This window comes from Cherax quadricarinatus, chromosome 21, assembly GCF_038502225.1.
Source record: "Cherax quadricarinatus isolate ZL_2023a chromosome 21, ASM3850222v1, whole genome shotgun sequence".
In the NCBI taxonomy this organism is placed as follows: domain Eukaryota; kingdom Metazoa; phylum Arthropoda; class Malacostraca; order Decapoda; family Parastacidae; genus Cherax; species Cherax quadricarinatus.
The window spans coordinates 4308848-4329503 of record NC_091312.1 but is presented as its reverse complement, the minus strand read 5'-3'; the positions used below and the strand labels follow the sequence as shown (position 1 = coordinate 4329503).

The window sequence follows — 20656 nt, the reverse complement described above, 5'->3', positions numbered from 1 at the left end:
TATAATATTGCTTACAGCAATAATTTTTGTATGAAATATGTACTTTTGTAAAACATGAATTTTTATTTAAATAAATAAATGAAATAAACTATGCATCAGGTGTAAAAGTATTCATTTTTCACTGAGTTTTTAAAGTATTTCTTTTTCCTTAATTACGTAATAGTATACTAGATAAGCTATGTTCAGTTTTTTAACCAGATTACCTCCCATTGCTCAGGTGCTGTATGATCCCTGTGTATTTAGCACATACCATAAATATAATAGTAACCATAAATTTTAGAGATATTTTCTAATAATCTGATCTATACAAAGGTTCATTGTGTGATACAAGTTTATAGGTTGGTCTGGTCTTATACTCTGGCTCAGGTTTATATACTGCATCAGGTGTGTAAATCGGTGTCGACTTGTAAGCTGGCTTAGGTTTATACACTGGCCTGTGTTGTGGGTAAATTGGTGTCCCCTCGTATGTAATGGTCGGGTGGTAACCAGTCTCGTCTGAGTAATACTTTACAACCATCCGGCGACCGTCTGGAAGATCTACGAAGTATTGACCTTCAGTTCGGTAGCCTTCTCGCTTTTCTGTGTGACCAAAATTGGTTCCATGGTAGGTGTCGGCCACACCATACCCAAAATCATATTCTGTAGGCTGAAGGAAAGTAAAGCATGTTATGTGTACAGAAAGTGAAGTTCATGAAGAAATCAGTTCTTATGCATTTAATATTTTTTTTTAGCACATCGGCCGTTTCCCACCGAGGCAGGGTGACCCAAAAAGAAAGAAAGAAAGAAAGAAAAACTTTCATCATCATTCAACACTTTCACCATCATTCATACATAATCACTGTCTTTGCAGAGGCACTCGGATATGACAGTTTACATGTCCCTCCAAACTGCCAATATCCCAAACCCCTCCTTTAAAGTATAGGCATTGTACTTCCCATTTCCAGGACTAAAGTTCGGCTAACTGGTTTCCCTGAATTCCTTCACAAAATATTACCCTGCTCACACTCCAACACCTCGTCAGGTCCCAAAAACCATTTGTCTACATTCACTTCTATCTAACATGCTCACGCATGCTTTCTGGAAGTCCAAGCCCCTCATTCACAAAACCTCCTTTACTCCCTCCCTCCAACCTTTTTGAGGACAACCCCTACCCTACCCCCCTCCCCATACAGATTTATACGCTCTCCAAGTCATTGTGTTCCATTCTCTCCAAGTCATTATGTTCCATTCTCTCTAAATGATCAAACCACCTCAACAACTTCACCTCTTCAGCCCTCTGACTGATACTACTTTTAGTAACTCCACACCTAATTTCCACACTGTGAATTCTCTGCATAATATTTACACCACACATTGCCCTTAGACACGACATCTCCACTGCCTGCAGCCTCCTCCTCTCTGCAGCATTCACAACCCATGCTTCACACCCATATAAGAGTGTTGGTACCACTATACTCTCATATATTCCCTTCTTTGCTTCCATGGATAACATTTTTTGTCTCCATAGACACCTCAGTGCACCACTCACCTTCTTTCCTTATCACTTCTATGATTAACCTTGTCCTTCATAAACCCATCTGCTGACAAGTCTACTCCCAAATATCTGAACACATTCATTTCTACCATATTCCCTCCCTCCAATGTGATAACCAATTTTTCTTTTCCTAACTCGTTTGATACCCTCATCATCTTACTCTTCTCTATGTTCACTTCCAACTTTCTTACACACCCCTATATATGCAATATAATACTTGTATTTATCTGACTGCCATTTTCCATTAAGGTAGGCTAATCTAAAGAAGAAACATTACCATCACTCGCCCTTTAAGGGGCATGACTTAAGGCTGGTGAAGGGATCTTTATCCAAGAAATTGGAGCTACTCTCTTCTGTCTCATATCAAACCTGATCTTCCATTTCCAAGGAGCTCCATGGTCCTTACAGGTTTAGTGCTTCCCATGACTAACAAGAATAATAGTAGTATGGTTGACAATCATAAACTGTAACAACAATTCGGAACATCAGGATTGTCGTTCTGCCATATTCATGCAACGCTTTATGACCCTGGTGGGTTTAGCACTTAGTTTTGATTATAATAATTAGCCATATTCTGTAATATTTACATTGTTGAATAACCCATGTGGGTTTAGCAGCTTTTTCTGTAGGTGTAATCTATTGTAGAAAAAATCTAGGTAAATTTCTCTGTCAAGTTCCATTACAGGATGGGTTTTACACAAGGTAATGAAATCTGTCAGCCTGAGCAATGAGACTAGTGGAACAATGTAGATATCAAGCATTCTTTTAGAAGTTCCGGAACTTCAGTGGTTCTATTTCAGCAAAGCTGGGTTTAGTGCTTAAATTGATACTGATATTATTATTATTATATACAGTAGAGCTGGAGTTGCAGTTATTTGTACATTACAGTTTCTCAGAGTGGTCTGTCCCCCATACAGGAAAAGAAGCCTAAAAATGGGTGTAAACCTGTACCAGGGGATATATAGTGCATATCCACCAAAGGGGTTTATCTCCCAGTGTATATTCAACAGAGGTTTATCAATTAACAAGCGCATAATAATAATAGAAATAATTTTAGTAATAATGATTGCAACTTACACCATCGTCGTGTGTAGGTGAGGGCTTGTAGGCAGACTCGACCTTGTACACGGTCTGGTAGAATGGCTCAGGTTTGTAGACGTAGGATTTAGGGCTGGATGTGTAGGGTGCGGTGTATGTAGGCTTGCTTGTGTAGGTTGGTTTGGGTGTATAGGCTGGGGTGTAAGTGGGTTTGGGTGCATAGGTGGTCGGAATGTAGGGTGGTTTGGGTACATAGGGGGTCGGAGTGTAGGTGGGTTTGGATACGTAGGGAGTCGGAGTGTAGGTGAGTTTGGGTGTATATGCTGGAGAGTAAATGGCTTTGGGAGTGTAGGTGGCTTTGGGAGTGAAGGTGGGTTTGAGCATATAGGAAGGAGTGAAGGTGGGTTTGGGCATATAGGAAGGAGTGAAGGTGGGTTTGAGCATATAGGAAGGAGTGAAGGTGGGTTTGAGCATATAGGAAGGAGTGAAGGTGGGTTTGGGCATATAATTTCGGGCGTGGGCAGGCGTACTATAGGTGAGTGGGTATGAAGAAGTGTCCATGAAGGTGTTCTTCGGTATGTAGATTGGAGTGACATCGTAGTGGGGGTCGTAGGTGTAGTGGAAAGGAATACCAGTAGGTTTTCGCAAACCCTCGTCCGCTATGCCCACACTCTCACCCACCACGCCCACGCCCACCAACAGCAAGCTCAGCACCTACAGGAAAACAGACAAAACATTAAAAACCTAATTTTCTCACCACAAAAGTAAATAATTTAAGCCAGAATCCTGTTTTAGAATTGTTTCGTATTTTTAATAAATTAAGAGTGAAAAGAACTGTATAACAACAAATGAAGCACTAATACATATAGTTACCTATGCAAATATGGCCAAATTCTGAATCAGCACAAATTCCTTTTCTCTTAGATGAAACATACCTGCAGCGCTGCATGGCCCTTAAGGGTTTAGCGCATACATATGCATACATCGTTAAATAAGCCAACGAAGGCCTCGGTTAAATGATCAAAAGCTCCAGCTGCGGGTCATCATGTGACTAAGACCCGCGTCAGGAAACACTTGTCCTGTTTCCTGACCAACCTTGATCTAGGGAATTGGATCTGTGTTCCAGTTCCCCGAATTAAGCCTGAATACCTTCCACATCCCTTCCCCCCCCCCCCCACAGGCGCTGTATAATCCTACGGTCTTAGCGCTTCCCCCTTGATTATAATAAAATTTCTGACAAACCTAATACCTACGTATTTGTGGTTGCAGGGGTCGAGTCACAGCTCCTGGCTGTATACCTCTGCATAAACTTTTTTCTTTAAGACCTATTTTAGCAGCGCTGTATGACCTTCGTGGGTTTATCGCTTAGTTTTGATAAAACAACAATAATAGTACCTTGGCTGGTGGTGTACAGGCGAAAAGTGTTCTTAATGACTCGTGCAATCGATAGGCTTCAAACCTAATTCTCCCCTCAAGGGAGGCTCCTTGATGCTGGTGAGGGGCTCTCGATCTAGGGAATTGGATCTGTGCTCCAGTTCCCTGAATTAAGCCTGAATACCTTCCATCCCCCCCCCCACAGGCGCAGTATAATCCTGCGGGTTTAGCGGTTCCCCATGATTATAATAATAATTCAGACCTAATTATGGGCTGTCAACCGGAAGATGAGATTGCGTAGTACCTGGTCCAGATTGTGAGAGATAATTACCAATTAAAGATAATTGATTCGCCAGAATTACGTTATTGTAATGAGACACGCAACCTCTAAAACCACGCTACCTCTCTAGAACCACGCTACCTCTCTAGAACCACGCTGCCTCTCTAGAACCACGCTACTTCTCTACAACCACGCTACCTCTCTACAACCACGCTACCTCTCTACAACCACGCTACCTCTCTACAACCACGCTGCCTCTCTACAACCACGCTACTTCTCTACAACCACGCTACCTCTCTAAAACCACGCTACCTCTCTACAACCACGCTACCTCTCTACAACCACGCTGCCTCTCTACAACCACGCTACTTCTCTACAACCACGCTACCTCTCTAAAACCACGCTACCTCTCTACCTCTCTACAACCACGCTACCTCTCTACAACCACGCTGCCTTTCTACAACCACGCTACTTCTCTACAACCACGCTACCTCTCTACAACCACGCTGCATCTCTAGAACCACGCTACCTCTCTACAGCCACGCTACCTCTCTACAACCACGCTACCTCTAGAACCACGCTACCTCTAGAACTACGTTGCCTCTCTAGAACCACGCTGCCTCTCTAGAACCACGCTGCCACTCTAGAACCACGCTGCCTCTCTAGAACCACGCTACCTCTCTAGAACCACGTTGCCTCTCTAGAACCACGCTACCTCTCTAGAACCACGCTGCCTCTATAGAACCACGCTGCCTCTATAGAACCACGCTGCCTCTCTAAAACCACACTATCTCTCTAGAGCCACGCTGCCTCTACAGAACCACGCTGCCTCTCTAAAACCACGCTACCTCTCTAGAACCACGCTGCCTTTATAGAACCACGCTGCCTCTCTAATCCACGCTACCTCTCTAGAAGTGCGCTGCATCTCTAGAACCACGCTGCCTCTCTAAAACCACGCTGCCTCTCTAGAACCACGCTACCTCTCTAGAACCACGCATAAACACTCTAGAACCACGAGTAAACACTCTAGAACCACGCTGCCTCTCTAGAACCACGCCTAACACTAGAACCACGCTGCCTCTCTAGAACCACGCCTAACACTAGAACAACACTGCCTCCCTAGAACCACGCTACCTCTCTAGAACTGCGCGGCCTCTCTAGAACCACGCTGCCTCTCTAGAATCACGCTACCTCTCTAGAACCACGCTACCTCTCTAGAACCACGCTACCTCTCTAGAACCACGTTACCTCTCTAGAACCACGCTGCATCTCTAGAACCACGCTACCTCTCTAGAACTACGCATAAACACTCTAGAACCACGCTGCCTCTCTAGAACCACACTGCCTCCCTAGAACCACGCTACCTCTCTAGAACTACGCATAAACACTCTAGAACCACGCTGCCTCTCTAGAACCACTCTGCCTCTCAAGAACCACGCTACCTCTCTAGAACCACGCTACCTCTCTAGAACCACGCTACATCTAGAACCACGCTGCCTCTCTAGAACTAGGCTACCTCTCTAAAACCACTTTGACTCTCTAGAACCATGCTGTCTCTTTAGAACCACGTTGCCTCTCTAAAACCACGCTACCTCTCTAGAACCACGCTGCCTCCCTAGAACCAAGCTGCCTCTCTAGAACCAAGCTGCCTCCCTAGAACCACGCTGCTTCCTTATAACCACGCTACCTGTCTAGAACCACGCTGCCTCCCTAGAACCACGCTACCTCTCTAGAACCATGCTGCCTCCCTAGAACCACGCTGTTTCCCTATAACCACGCTACTTCTCTAGAACCACGCTGCCTCTCTAGAACCACGCTGCCTCTCTAGAACCATGCTACCTCTCTAGAACCACGCTGCCTTTCTAGAACCACGTTGCCTCTCTAGAACCACGCTGCTTCTCTTTAATCACGCTACCTCTCTAGAACCACGCGTAAACGCCCTAGAACCACGCTGCCTCTCTAGAAACATGCAGCCTCCCTAGAACCACGCTGCCTCCCTAGAACCACGCTACCTCTCTAGAACTGCGCGGCTTCTCTAGAACCACGCTGCCTCTCTAGAACCACGTTGCCTCTCTAGAACCACGCTACTCTCTAGAACCACGCTGCCTCTCTAAAATCGCGTCTACCACTTTTGAACCACACTGCCTCTCTAGAACACGCCTAACAATCTAGAACCACGCTACCTCTCTAGAGCCACGCTGCCTCTCTAAAACCTCGCCTGACACTCTAGAACCACACTGCCTCTCTGGAGCCTCGCCTAACACTCCAGAACCACGCTACCTCTAGAACCACGTCTAACACTCTAGAATCACACTTCCTCTTTAGAACCACGCTTAGCACTCTAGAACCAAGCTACCTTCCTAGAACCAAGCTACCTCTCTAGAACCACGCCTAACACTAGAACCACGCTAACACTCTAGAACAATGCTACCTCTTTAGAGCTACGCTACCTCGTTAGAAACATGCTTAACACTCTAGAACCACGCTACCTCTCTAGAACCACGCCTAACACTCTAGAACCATGCCAACACACTAGAACCACACATAATACTCAAGAACCACGTTAACACTAGAACCACTCTTCACACTTTAGAATCACTCTAACACTCTAGAACCACGGTAACACTAGAATAACGTCTAACAATCTAGAACCACGCTAACACTCTAGAACCATGCCCAAAACTCTAGAACCACGCCTAACACTCGAAAACCATGCTTGACACTCTAGAACCATGCCAACCCACTAGAACCACGCCTAATTCTCAAGATTCACGCTAGCACTAGAACCACGCTTAACACTTTTGGATCTTGCTAACTCTCCGAAACCAAGCCTAACGATCTAGAACTATGCAAACACTAGAACCATGCTTAATACTCTAGAACCACGCAAACACTCTAGAATCATGCCCAACACATTAGAATCACGCCTAATACTCAAAAACAACTCAAACACTTGAACCACGCCTAACACTCTAGAACCAGGCAAGCACTCTAGAACCACACAAACACTCTAGATCCATGCTTAACGCTAGAACCACGCTAACACTCTAGAATTACGCCCCGCATCTTCAAAACAACTCCTCACACCTCGAAGTACATCCTACTAGTCGAGAACCACGCCCCGACATCTCTAGAAGTACCTGCCTATGCCTCTAGAACCACGACCCCACACCAATAGAAGCACGAGCCCACACCTTAAGAACCACGATCCCACACCTTAAGAACCACGACCCCACACCTATAGAACCACGACTCCACACCTAAAGAACCACGATTTCACATCTATAGAAGCACGACTCCATACCTATAGAAGCACGACTCCATACCTATAGAAGCACGACCCCACACCTATAGAACCACTACCCCACACCTATAGAACCACGAGCCCACACCTACAGAACCACGACCCCACACCTATAGAACCACGAGCACATACTTATGGAACTACGACCCGACACCTATAGAACCATGACTCCACACATATAGAACCACGACCCCACATTTATGGAACTACGACCCAACACATAGAACTACGACCCCACACCTAAAGAACCACGACCCGACACCTATAGAAAAACGACCCCACACTTATAAAACTGCGACCCCACACTTATAGAGCCACGACCCCACACCTATAGAACCACGACCGCACACTTATAGAACTACGACCCCATTAAAAAACGTTAGCTTCGAGCATCAGTTAAAAAAAATGACGTTGTGAACAACGTTGAAAGACTGATAGGTTTAAGAGGAAGACAAGTTAGTGATGGTTAAGACAAGGTGGTGATGGGGAAGACAAGGTGGTGATGGGGAAGACAAGGTGGTGATGGGGAAGACAAGGTGGTGATGGTTAAGACAAGGTGGTGATGGTTAAGACAAGGTGGTGATGGGGAAGACAAGGTGGTGATGGGGAAGACAAGGTGGTGATGGGGAAGACAAGGTAGTGATGGGGAAGACAAGGTGGTGATGGTTAAGACAAGGTGGTGATGGGGAAGACAAGGTGGTGATGGGGAAGACAAGGTAGTGATGGGGAAGACAAGGTGGTGATGGTTAAGACAAGGTGGTGATGGTTAAGACAAGGTGGTGATGGGGTAGACAAGGTGGTGATGGGGTAGACAAGGTGGTGATGGGGAAAACAAGGTGATGATGGGGAAGACAAGGTAATGATGGGGAAGACAATGTGATGATGAAGACAAGGTGGTGATGGGGAAAACAAGGTGATGATGGGGAAGACAAAGTGATGGGGAAGACAAAGTGATGGGGAAGACAAGGTGATGGGGAAGACAAAGTGATGGGGAAGACAAGGTGATGGGGAAGACAAGGTGATGATGGGGAAGACAAGATGGAGACTGAGAAGACAAGGTGGGCATTGGGAAGACAAAGTGGTCACTGGGGAAGACAAGGTGGTGGTGGGGATTGTAAGGTCGTGATGGGGAAGACAAGGTAGTGATGGGAAAGACAAGGTGGTGACGGGAAGACAAGTTGGTCATTGGGAAGATAAGGTGGTGATGAGGAAGACAAGGTCGTGATGGGGAAAACAAAGTAGTGATGGGGAAGACAAGGTAGTGATGAGGAAGACAAGGTAGTGATGGGGAAGACAATTTGGTGATGGGAAGACAAGGCGGTGATGAGGAAGACAAGGCGGCGATGGGGAAGGCAAGGTAGTGAGGGGGAAGACAAGGTGGTGATGGGGAGAACAAGATGGTGATGGCGAAGATAAGGTGGTGGTAGAGAAGACAAGGTGGTGATTGGATGACAAGATGGTGATGGGAAGACAAGGTGGTGAAGGGAAGACATGGTGGTAATGGGCAAAACAAGGTAGTGATGGGAAAGACAAATTTGTGATGAGGAAGACAAGGTGATGGAGAAGACAATTTGATGGTGAAGACAAGGTGATGGGGAAGATAAGGTGGTCACTGGGAAAGACAAGGTAGTGATGGGGAAGACAAGGTGATGGGGAAGACAAGGTGATGGGGAAGACAAGTTGACGATGGGGAAGACAAGGAGGTGATGGGAAGACAAGGTGGTGATGGGGAAGACAAGGTGATGATTGGGAAGACAAAGTGATGATGAAGACAAGGTGATGATGGGGAAGACAAGGTGATGGGGAAGACAAGGTGGTGATGAGGAAGACAAGGTGATGATGGAGAAGACATGGTGGTGATGGGGAAGACAAGATGATGGGAAAGACAAGGTGATGGGGAAGACAATATGGTGATGAGGAAGACAAGGTGGTGATGGGAAGACAAGGTGGTGATGAGGAAGACAAGGTGATGATGGGGAAGACAAGGTGATGATGGAAAAGACAACGTGGTAATGGAGAAGACAAGGTGATGATGGGGAAGACAAGGTGATGGGCAAGACAAGGTGATGGACAAGACAAGGTGATGGGCAAGACAAGGTGATGGGGAAGACAAGGTGGTGATGGGGAAGACAAGGTAGTGATGGAGAAGAGAATGTAGTGATTGGGAAAAAAGGTGGTGATGGGGAAGACAAGGTATTGATGGGGAAGACAAGGTAGTGATGAGGAATAAAAGGTAGTAATGGGGAAGCCAAGGAGGTGATGGGAAACACAAGGTGGTGATGGGGAATACAAGGTGGAGATGGGGAAGACAAGGTGGTGATGTGGAAGGCAAGATTGTGATGGGGAATACAAGGTGGTGATGGGAAAGACAAGGTAGTGATGGGGAAGAGAAGGCAGTGATTGGGGAAAAAACGTGCTGATGGGGAAGACAAGGTGGTGATGGGGAAGACAAGGTAGTGATTGGGAAAAAAGGTGGTGATAGGGAAGACAGGATAGCGATGGGGAAGACAAGGTATTGATCGGGAAGACAAGATAGTGATAGGGAAGACAAGGTAGTGATGGGAAGACAATTTGGTGATGGGAAGACAAGGTGGTGATGAGGAAGACAAGGAGGTGATGAGGAAGGCAAGGTGGTGATGGGGAAGACAAGGTGGAGATGGTGAAGACAAGGTGGTGATGTGGAAGGCAAGATGGTGATGGGGAATACAAGGTGATGATAGGGAAGACAAGGTGGTGATGGGAGGACAAAGTGGTGATGAGGAAGGCAAGGTGATGGGGAAGACAATGTGGTGATGGGGAAGACAAGATGGTGACTGAGAAGACAAGGTGGGAATGGGGAAGACAAGGTAGTCACTGGAGAAGACAAGGTGGTGATGGGGATTGTAAGGTCGTGATGGGGAAGACATGGTAATGATGGGAAAGACAAGGTGGTGATGGGAAGACAAGGTAGTGATGGGGAAGAGAAGGCAGTGATTGGGGAAAAAACGTGCTGATGGGGAAGACAAGGTGGTGATGGGGAAGACAAGGTAGTGATGGGGAAGAGAAGGTAGTGATTGGGAAAGAAGGTGGTGATAGGGAAGACAGGATAGCGATGGGGAAGACAAGGTATTGATCGGGAAGACAAGATAGTGATAGGGAAGACAAGGTAGTGATGAGGAAGACAAGGTAGTGATGGGAAGACAATTTGGTGATGGGAAGACAAGGTAGCGATTGGGAAGACAATGTAGCAATGGGGAAAACAAGGTGGTGATTGGGAAGATAAGGTGGTGATAGGGAAGTCAGGGTGGTGATGGGGAGAACAAGATGGTGATGGCGAAGACAAAGTGGTGGTAGGGAATACAAGGTGGTGATGGAGAAGACAAGGTGGTGATGGCGAAGACAAGGTGGTGATGGCGAAGACAAGGTGGTGATGGCGAAGACAAGGTGGTGATGGAGAAGACAAGGTGGTGATGGAGAAGACAAGGTGGTGATGGCGAAGACAAGGTGGTGATGGAGAAGACAAGGTGGTGATGGAGAAGACAAGGTGGTGATGGCGAAGACAAGGTGGTGATGGAGAAGACAAGGTGGTGATGGAGAAGACAAGGTGGTGATGGAGAAGACAAGGTGGTGATGGAGAAGACAAGGTGGTGATGGAGAAGACAAGGTGGTGATGGCGAAGACAAGGTGGTGATGGAGAAGACAAGGTGGTGATGGAGAAGACAAGGTGGTGATGGAGAAGACAAGGTGGTGATGGAGAAGACAAGGTGGTGATGGAGAAGACAAGGTGGTGATGGCGAAGACAAGGTGGTGATGGCGAAGACAAGGTGGTGATGGAGAAGACAAGGTGGTGATGGAGAAGACAAGGTGGTGACGGAGAAAACAACGTGGTGATCGGGAAGACAAGGTGGTGAAGGGAAGACATGGTGGTAATGGGCAAAACAAGGTAGTGATGGGAAAGACAAATTTGTGATGAGGAAGACAAGGTGGTGATGGGAAAGACAAGGTCATGATGGGAAGACAAGGTTGTGATGAGGAAGACAAGGTGATGATGGCGAAGACAAGGTGGTGATGGGGAAGACAAGGTGGTGATGGGGATTGTAAGGTGGTGATGGGGAAGACAAGGTAGTGATGGGAAAGACAAGGTGGTGATGGAGAACACAAGGTGGTGATAGCGAGGACAAGGTGGTGATGGAGAAGACAAGGTGGTGATGGAGAAGACAAGGTCGTGATGGGGAAGACAAGGTGGTGATGGGAAGACAAGGTGGTGATGTGGAAGACAAGATGGTGATGGGGAATACAAGGTGGTGATGGGGAAGACAAGGTGGTGATGGGGAAGACAAGGTGGTGATGGGGACGACAAGGTGGTGATAGCGAGAAGGTGGTGATGGGAAAGATAATTTGGTGATGGAAAAGACAAGGTGGTGATGTGGAAGACAAGATGGTGATGGGGAATACAAGGTGGTGATGGGGAAGACAAAGTGGTGATGGGAGGACAAGGTGGTGATGAGGAAGGCAAGGTGGTGATGTGGAAGACAAGATGGTGATGGGGAATACAAGGTGGTGATGGGGAAGACAAAGTGGTGATGGGGACGACAAGGTGGTGATGGGGAATACAAGGTGGTGATGGGGAAGACAAGGTGCTGATGGGGACGACAAGGTGGTGATGGGGAAGAGAAGATGGTGATGGGGAAGACAAGGTGGTGATGTGGAAGACAAGATGGTGATGGGGAATACAAGGTGGTGATGGGGAAGACAAGGTGGTGATGGGGACGACAAGGTGGTGATGGGGAACACAAGGTGGTGATAGCGAGAAGGTGGTGATGGGAAAGATAATTTGGTGATGGAAAAGACAAGGTGGTGATGTGGAAGACAAGATGGTGATGGGGAATACAAGGTGGTGATGGGGAAGACAAAGTGGTGATGGGAGGACAAGGTGGTGATGAGGAAGGCAAGGTGGTGATGGGGAAGACAATGTGGTGATGGGGAAGACAAGATGGTGACTGAGAAGACAAAGTGGGCATGGGGAAGACAAGGTGGTGATGGGGAAGACAAGGTGGTGATGGGGAACACAAGGTGGTGATGGGAAAGATAATTTGGTGATGGAAAAGACAAGGTGGTGATGGGGAAGACAAGATGGTGATGGGGAATACAAGGTGGTGATGGGGAAGACAAGGTGGTGATGGGGACGACAAGGTTGAGATAGGGAAGTCAAGGTGGTGGTTGGAAGACAAGGTGGTGATGAGGAAGGCAAAGTGGTGATGGGGAAGACAATGTGGTGATGGGGAAGACAAGGAGGTGATGGAAAGACAAGGTGGTGTTGAGGACGACAAGGTGGAGATGGGGAAGACAAGATGGTGACTGAGAAGACAAAGTGGGCATGGGGAATACAAGGTGGTGATGGGGAAGACAAGGTGGTCACTGGGATAGACAAGGTGGTCACTGTGGAAGCCAAGATGGTCATGGGGAAGACAAGGATGTCACGGGGAAGACAAGGTGGTCACGGGGAAGACAAGGTGGTCACGGGGAAGACAAGGTGGTCACGGGGAAGATAAGATGATCATGGGGAAGACAAAATAGTCAGGGTAAGCCAAGATGGTCACGGGGGAGACAAGGTGGCCAATGGGAAGACAAGGTGGTGATGGGGAAGACAAGGTGGTGATGGGGAAGACAAGGTGGTCATGGAGAAGACAAGGTGGTGATGGGGAAGACAAGGTGGGCATGGGTAGTCAAGGTACCTTGGTCATGGGAAAGGCAAAGTGGTCACTGGGGAAGACAAGGTGGTCACTGGGAAGAGAAGGTGATCATGGGGAAAACAAAGTGGTGACGGGGAAGAGAAAATGGTCATGGGGAAGATAAGGTGGTGACGGGTAAGAGAAGATGGTCATGGGGAAGAAAACAAAACATTAACTCAGCAGCTCTGGTGAATACATTACGCTGGAGTGGTGGCGGCGTTTACGGGCGTTTCCTTATCGTCACCGCCGATGCGTGACCTCCAAGTTGCTTAACTTTGCATTCTCCCGCTGCTGCGCTGCATTAGCCAGAGGCTCTGTCGTCCTTGCTTACAGGCACATGGTTACTGTCTTAATGTTATGGAAATATCGACTGGCAGAAGGTCATTAAGGTTGAATTTTACGTGTGGAGTAACATCAAGAACGCTTGAATCCCTAGAATGTGGAGGCAAGTATACTCTCGTTGTATATTCACTGATATATACATACAATAAGATCACTAGTAACAAGTGATGTGTTAATATGCATAAGTAGCGTTATCCCAAGCGCTTTCGTAATTTCTCACATTATCAAGGAACAGCAACACTGATAAAGCAAGAGAAGGGCTATATATCAGAGATGTGACTTCACATGGACAGTCAGTGGGTTGCTAGTCACCTCATTCACTCAGCCTGGGAGATGCATTTCCACTCTTCTGAAATTTTTAGTCAGGTCACATGCCAGGTAAAAATTAAAGATGACATATCAGGTATATACGGTGTAAGGGTGAGAATATTGGTGAAAATGAGGAGGAGAAATAGGGAAGTAAGAAAGGGAGAAAGAGGAGTAGAGGGAGCTTAAAATGGAAGTTTTAAGAATGATAGAGAAAGGGAGAAGGGAGAGTGAATGAGAGAGAGAGTGTGCTACGAGGTGTGAGAAAAAGTGAATGGATACGGGAACTACATAATTAAATAAATAATAATATATATGTATAAATACCCGAGCGAGGATGATTGACGGTACCAACTAGAGCATAGTTACATTACCGAGTCCTGGCTGCTCCACTCATACAATGAACACGTAAATCCATCTCATGATAAAAATTTACCCATGTTTTCCCCACATTAAAACCCCCGTGACGAGTTAGAACTATTTTGCAGACATCTTACTTAGAATGTTACATTATATCTATAATGACCGTGCGTAGTGTTGAACCAGGTCCTGCATGACTCCGGTGGCAGGTTCTTCGTTTTAAGTTTTCGTAGTTTTATTGTCTAAAACTCTCTTTAATTTGTGTTCAAATATTGTATTGCATATAATGTATTTCTAAACCCGACTGAGTCACCTTAAAACTGATTTTAAATAACCATTAAAACATTTAAAGCATTAGGTGTCCCGTGGCTCGGCTGGCAGCGCACTCAGCTCACATACTGAGTGTCCGTGGTTTGATCCCCGGAATGACTGGAAATGTTGGGCATGTTTCCTTACCCCTGTTTACCTAGCAGCAGGCAGATACCTGGGTGGGTATTAGTCAACTGTTGTGGGTGGCATCCTGGGGGGTAGTATTATATCTTAGACTGGGATGGGCTGAGTTAGGAGAGTAGCTCTTAGCCTGTAAAAACTGATTAGTGCAAAAAAAAAAAAAAGAAAGTGTGTGTTGATGTATGATGAAGGTTATGTGTCTCAGCCACAACAACGTTCCACTAAGACTGGGGATCAGACTGGACAACGATCTAAAGTGGGATATAGCCATAAAACCCGTAGATAAATCTAACAGTACTAAATATCGATAACGAGGTATGCCACGAAACAACTAAAGTGACAAATTGCTTTAATTCATACTACATATCTGTCGCATCAACACTAGTAAGTAAACTACCAGCTGCATCAAATACCTTTAACACAGACTCTGAGTTTAAAACATACTATGCCAATAAAAGAGTAACCCCAAAGAGTTGTCAACTAGTAAGTGTATCTCATGACTTCGTGAAAAAAGAACTAAACAGATTAAACTCAACAAGGAGCACCGGCCCAGATAACATCCCGTCTAAGTTCCTAAAAGATGGTGCTTCTGAATTGCTAATCCCCATTGCTCGCATAATAAATTTGTTCATCATCACTGTTACAGTACCGGAGGGGTTCAAGGAGGCCAGAGTTACTCCTATCTTCAAGAAAAATAGTAGGTCTGATGTCAGCAACTATAGGTCTGTTAGGATACTCATTGTAATATCAAAAATTCTACAGAGGGCGGTATACTGTCAAGTAGTTAAGTATCTTAATGACAACAACATTCTCCATAGTTACCAATCAGGCTTTAGGAGATCTTACTCAACCGACACCTCCCTAATTAATCTGATGGATTACATGAGAATTGAAGTGTCGATAGGGAACCTTATAGGAATGGTAACCTTAGACTTGCTATAGGCCTTCGCTGCACTTCGACACTATCAACCACAATATATTATTTAAGAAATTTCAAGCTATTGGCATAGGTTCCGTAGACTGGTTTAAGTTCTGCCTTAGCAACAGGACACACATTATCAAAATTAACAAAACAGAATCAGAACCCCTGCCGATAGCATGTGGAGTTCCCAAGGTAGTATTCTGGGTCCTTTATTATTCCTATGTTATGTAAACAACATGCCCATCAGTGTCAAGTGTAAACTCCTACTGTATGCGGAGACAGTGCTCTGATAGTGTTAGGGAAAGACCCACAAGATATAGCTAAGGTAATAACACTGTCATGCAGCAAATAGTTAGTAGACAACAAACTATCGTTACACTTCAGGAAAACGGAAGCCATACTCTGGCACGAAACATAAACTGAGATAAGATGAGAGATTAAGATAAGATTTCGTTCGGATTTTTAACCCTGGAGGGTTAGCCACCCAGGATAACCCAAGAAAGTCAGTGCGTCATCGAGGACTGTCTAACTTATTTCCATTGGGGTCGTCAATCTTGTTCCCCAGGATGCGACCCACACCAGTCGACTAACACCCAGGTACCCTATTTGCTGCTAGATGAACATGACAACAGGTGTAAGGAAACACGTCGAAATGTTTCCATCCGCCGGGTATCGAACCCGGGCCCTCCGTGTGTGAAGCGGGAGCTTTAGCCACCAGGCCACCTGGTAAATAACATTAATATCCGGTGTAATGGGGAACCCATCACTTCAGTTTTCTCAGTAAAATATCTGGGAATCCCCTGTGACTCATACATGTCAGGAGAATTGATAGGGAACAGTGTAGTAAAGAAAGCGAATGCCAGACTAAAGTTCCTCTACAGACAAGCACAGTGTCTACCTACTGAGGCTCGCAGAACCCTTATACAATGTCATATGGACTACGCTTGCTCTTCACGGTACTCTGCCTTGACAAAAAAAAAAAAAAAGAAAAAAAAACTGAAAGACAGACTACAAATCACCCAGAGCAAAATGGTAAGATTCATCCTGGACCTGAGTCCAAGAGAACATGTAGGCCATGATGAATTACAGCAGTTGGATATGCTGAATGTTGAGGATAGAGTAAAAAACTGAAGTTCAATCAAGTTTATGAAATTTCTCACAGACAGTGTGCAGAATATCTTGCTGTCAATTTTGTCAAGGTCGGGAACCAAAGCAATCATGGTAATAGAGGGGAAGAGCACAACTTTGTAGTTACCACAGTCAGTGGCCAGGCTTCAAACACCTTTTATTGTACAAGAATGGTATATAATACCGACACGATGAAAACTAAGACACATGTGTAACATCAGGGTATCTTTATTATAGACGTTTCGCCATCCAATGGCTTTATCAATACAGACTCTAGGACATAGAAACTGTATTGATAAAGCCACTGAATGGCGAAACGTCTACAGCAAACATACCCAGATATTGCACATGTGTCTCAGTTTTCATCTTTCATTATACAGCAATAAAGAAATGGAACAGACTACCTGCAGATGTTAAAGCCAGACATAACATGAACCAGTTCAACAAGAGAGCCAAAAGGTACCTAATGAATTAGTTAGTTAGTTAAAGATTAGCCGGTATTCTCCCGGCCCGGGCCTTTTCCAAGTGGTGGCCCGGCCTTGGCTCCCTCTTTAGGGAGTGTCTGAGACCTAAGTCTCCCATGGGAGGAGGCACAAATATCTCCTCATCTTTGGGACCAACTGTCCCCAGGCCTAGCCACAAGCTAGGCCTCTCTGGTCTGCCATCCCCGCCACAAGGGGGCAAATGGGAATGACAGTCTTATGAGCTAAAGGCTCGGGCTCAGGCACCTACCCTACCCTAGAAGGGTTAGGCATGGTGTCGATGTACCTAATGAATGTAGCGACAGAAAGGGAGGAGAATGATTTTTTATCCTATTAGCTAACACACATGTATATATAAATAACTCATTTTTCCTTATTCCTAGTGTATCTCCTTTACAGTATAATAATAAGATATTATATCCATTATAATACAATAATAACGTATTAAAAGGACCCCTGGGTTATCCCAGGTTCTCTACACATGTTGCTATATATGATATAATCTATGTAACTATTTGTGTATACCTGAATAAACTTACTGACTTCTTCCCCACCACCACCCCCCTCCCCACCACCACCCCGTCCCACCACCACCCCCTCCCCACCACCACCCTCTCCCCACCACCACCCCCTCCCCACCACCATAATCATCACTCATCCTTAGCACCATCATCATCATCACGCCCTCCCCACCACCACCATCACGCCCTCTCCACCACCATCACGCCCTCTCCACCAATATCACGCCCTCTCCACCACCATCACGCCCTCTCCACCACCATCATGCACTCCCCACCACCATCACGCCCTCTCCACCACCATCACGCCCTCTCCACCACCATCACGCCCTCTCCACCACCATCACGCCCTCTCCACCACCATCACGCCCTCTCCACCACTCTCACGCCCTCTCCACCACCATCACGCCCTCTCCATCACCATCACGCCCTCTCCACCACCATCACGCCCTCTCCATCACCATCATGCCCTCTCCACCACCATCACGCCCTTTCCACCACCATCACGCACTCCCCACCACCATCACGCACTCCCCACCACCATCACGCACTCCCCACCACCATCACGCACTCCCCACCACCGTCATGCTCTCCCCACCACCATCACGCCCTCTCCATCACCATCATGTCCTCCCCACCACCATCACGCCCTCCCCACCACCATCAACCTTTTTCCCTCCACCACCTCCAATCTTCACCACCATCCACCGGCACATAGCTAATGTATCCAGTTGTGCTAAATAAAGAAAATATGTCCCTCACCCACTCCAGACACCCTCACTTCCCCACTTACACTCATCACCACAACCCTCCACCAACACCACTAACACTCCCCACTCACCTGGCAGGTCTTCATGCTGCGGCTTCAGCAAGTGAATGTCACTAACCTCGGTGGCGTCTCCTTTATATACTGACGGGCTTTTGGTACCCAACATCCAGAGTAGTGACCAGAGCCTGGAACGTTGGTGACCAGAGTCTGCAACGTTGGTGACCAAAGCCTGCAACGTTGGTGACCAGAGCCTGGAACGTTGGTAACCAGAGCCTGGAACGCTGATGCCCAGCAACTGGAACGGTGACCATAGCATTAATCAATAAAGACCAGGAGCATTAAGCTTATATAGTGTCTATGGGAGAACAAGATGGTGTACTCTACAATCACTACATACAAATCACTCGGGACAAAGATTACCAGAAATAAATCCTAAACAAAAGGTCACGACTGGAACTGATACATATAAACGACTCACGGATTATCAGGAAGATCAAGAGATGAGAAGATCTGAACAACGACACGATGGATGTGAAGAACAAACAGGGATTCAACAATAAATATGACAGTACTAGTGCACGTCAGTCGTTCGCAGCTATGAGGCAGAACCAAGAGTTAGCGCTCACACCTCTTCCCCTTCTCCCTCCCACAGATTCAAATAATTACAAATAGGCAATCGCACAAAAATGAACTTAAGAGTATTGTTGGAAATGGTGCAACAGTTGGGTATCTTTGTTGATGAAACGTTTCGCCCACACAGTAAACTTCTTCAGAGGCAGCAGTAGTAATGAAATAAAGATTATTTAATAATGTTAGAATTACTGACAATATGTTAGGTAAAAGAACACAAATGCAACTAATGTGACATTATACTGCGGCAACGTTTCGCTGGAGAGTGAAACGTTGCCACAATAAAATATGATACAGCTTATTTATATGCAAATTATGCTGCGGGTAATTAACTATTCACCTTAATTAAGCATAAAAGTGACTTGTAGCTTAGTGATTAGAGCGTCCGGCGTACAATCTAAAGGTCCTGGGTTCAATCTCCGGGCAGATTAAGACGAATGATCAAGTCTCCTTACACTTGATTCCACTGATCTAGCAGTAAATAGATACCTCAGTGTTAGGCGTCTGAGAAGTTCTTACACAAAAAAAAGATCGCGGTGAGGAATCAAGTACAAAACGACTATTTATGATATATAACGGAAGCGGCTAATGGAGAGAAACAGAAAAAAACATTAAAATTAACATCCCAGAAGAGGTACAACGGGAGAATGATAGAGACAATACTGTGGTGACAAGACAGGTTGATTGTGTAAGGTTGTTGGAGGTACGTGGGAAAACACCGGACATAGACGGCAGCTAGAGAGACAGATGAGCTACGGAGAAGTCAGGAAGTACTTTCTTTAGCCTCACGAGAGTCAGTGAGTGGAATGATCTGCATGGAGACGATGATTATGTTCGGATTATTAAGCCGGAGGATCAGCAACCCAGCATAACCCAGTAAAGTCAGGATGTTATCGCGGTCTGTCTGGCTTATATCCACTGGGGAAGGGAGAGTAGAGAATACTTCCACACACAGCTGCAAGTGACCTGTGATCACTATAACCAGTCGTAAGCAGTTAAATGCAAACCTGAGCTATGAAACACCAGAATGGGAGGAAATATATTTAATCAAAGGCACTGTAGGATATTAGAATCAATAACTCTTCACCAATATCAGAACAGCTCTCTTCCCTTGAAGCCTGCGAGACATTAGTAAAGAAGGAGAGGACAGACGATCTTGGCAAAACATATCGAAGAATTTTAATAGATTAGCTGCTTCCAAGATCTAACAAGCAGATGATGGCAGCAAAACACCACACACAGCTTTAAGAATATAACTCTAATTCTTGACCTTGAAGAAGCCATTGATAGCATGCCCATACACCTCGCCCCAGGACCAGACTCGTGGAACTCGATATTCTTCAAGAATTGTAAGAAATCCTTATCATGCACTTCAAATATTCTATTCTTTAAATAATCATTACTCAGTAAAACGTAGGTCAGATATGAGAGACCTGGGAGTGATAATGTCAGTAGATCTCACGATCAAGAAGCACAATAGAGTTATTATCGCATCTGCAAGAAAAATT

The 20656-nt window shown here is 45.9% G+C and overlaps 1 protein-coding gene across 1 annotated transcript; it reads right to left on the bottom strand.

The window, feature by feature from the left end:
* Positions 1-100: 100 nt before the first annotated feature.
* LOC128689187 (adhesive plaque matrix protein-like) lies at positions 101-18834 on the bottom strand. The gene is made up of 3 exons (XM_053777333.2): positions 18637-18834; positions 2612-3286; positions 101-646 (listed from the first exon to the last, which is right to left on the bottom strand). Exons 1-3 carry the CDS (start codon positions 18832-18834, stop codon positions 290-292), a joined length of 1230 nt encoding a protein of 409 aa, XP_053633308.1. The 3' UTR covers positions 101-289.
* Positions 18835-20656: the final 1822 nt, after the last annotated feature.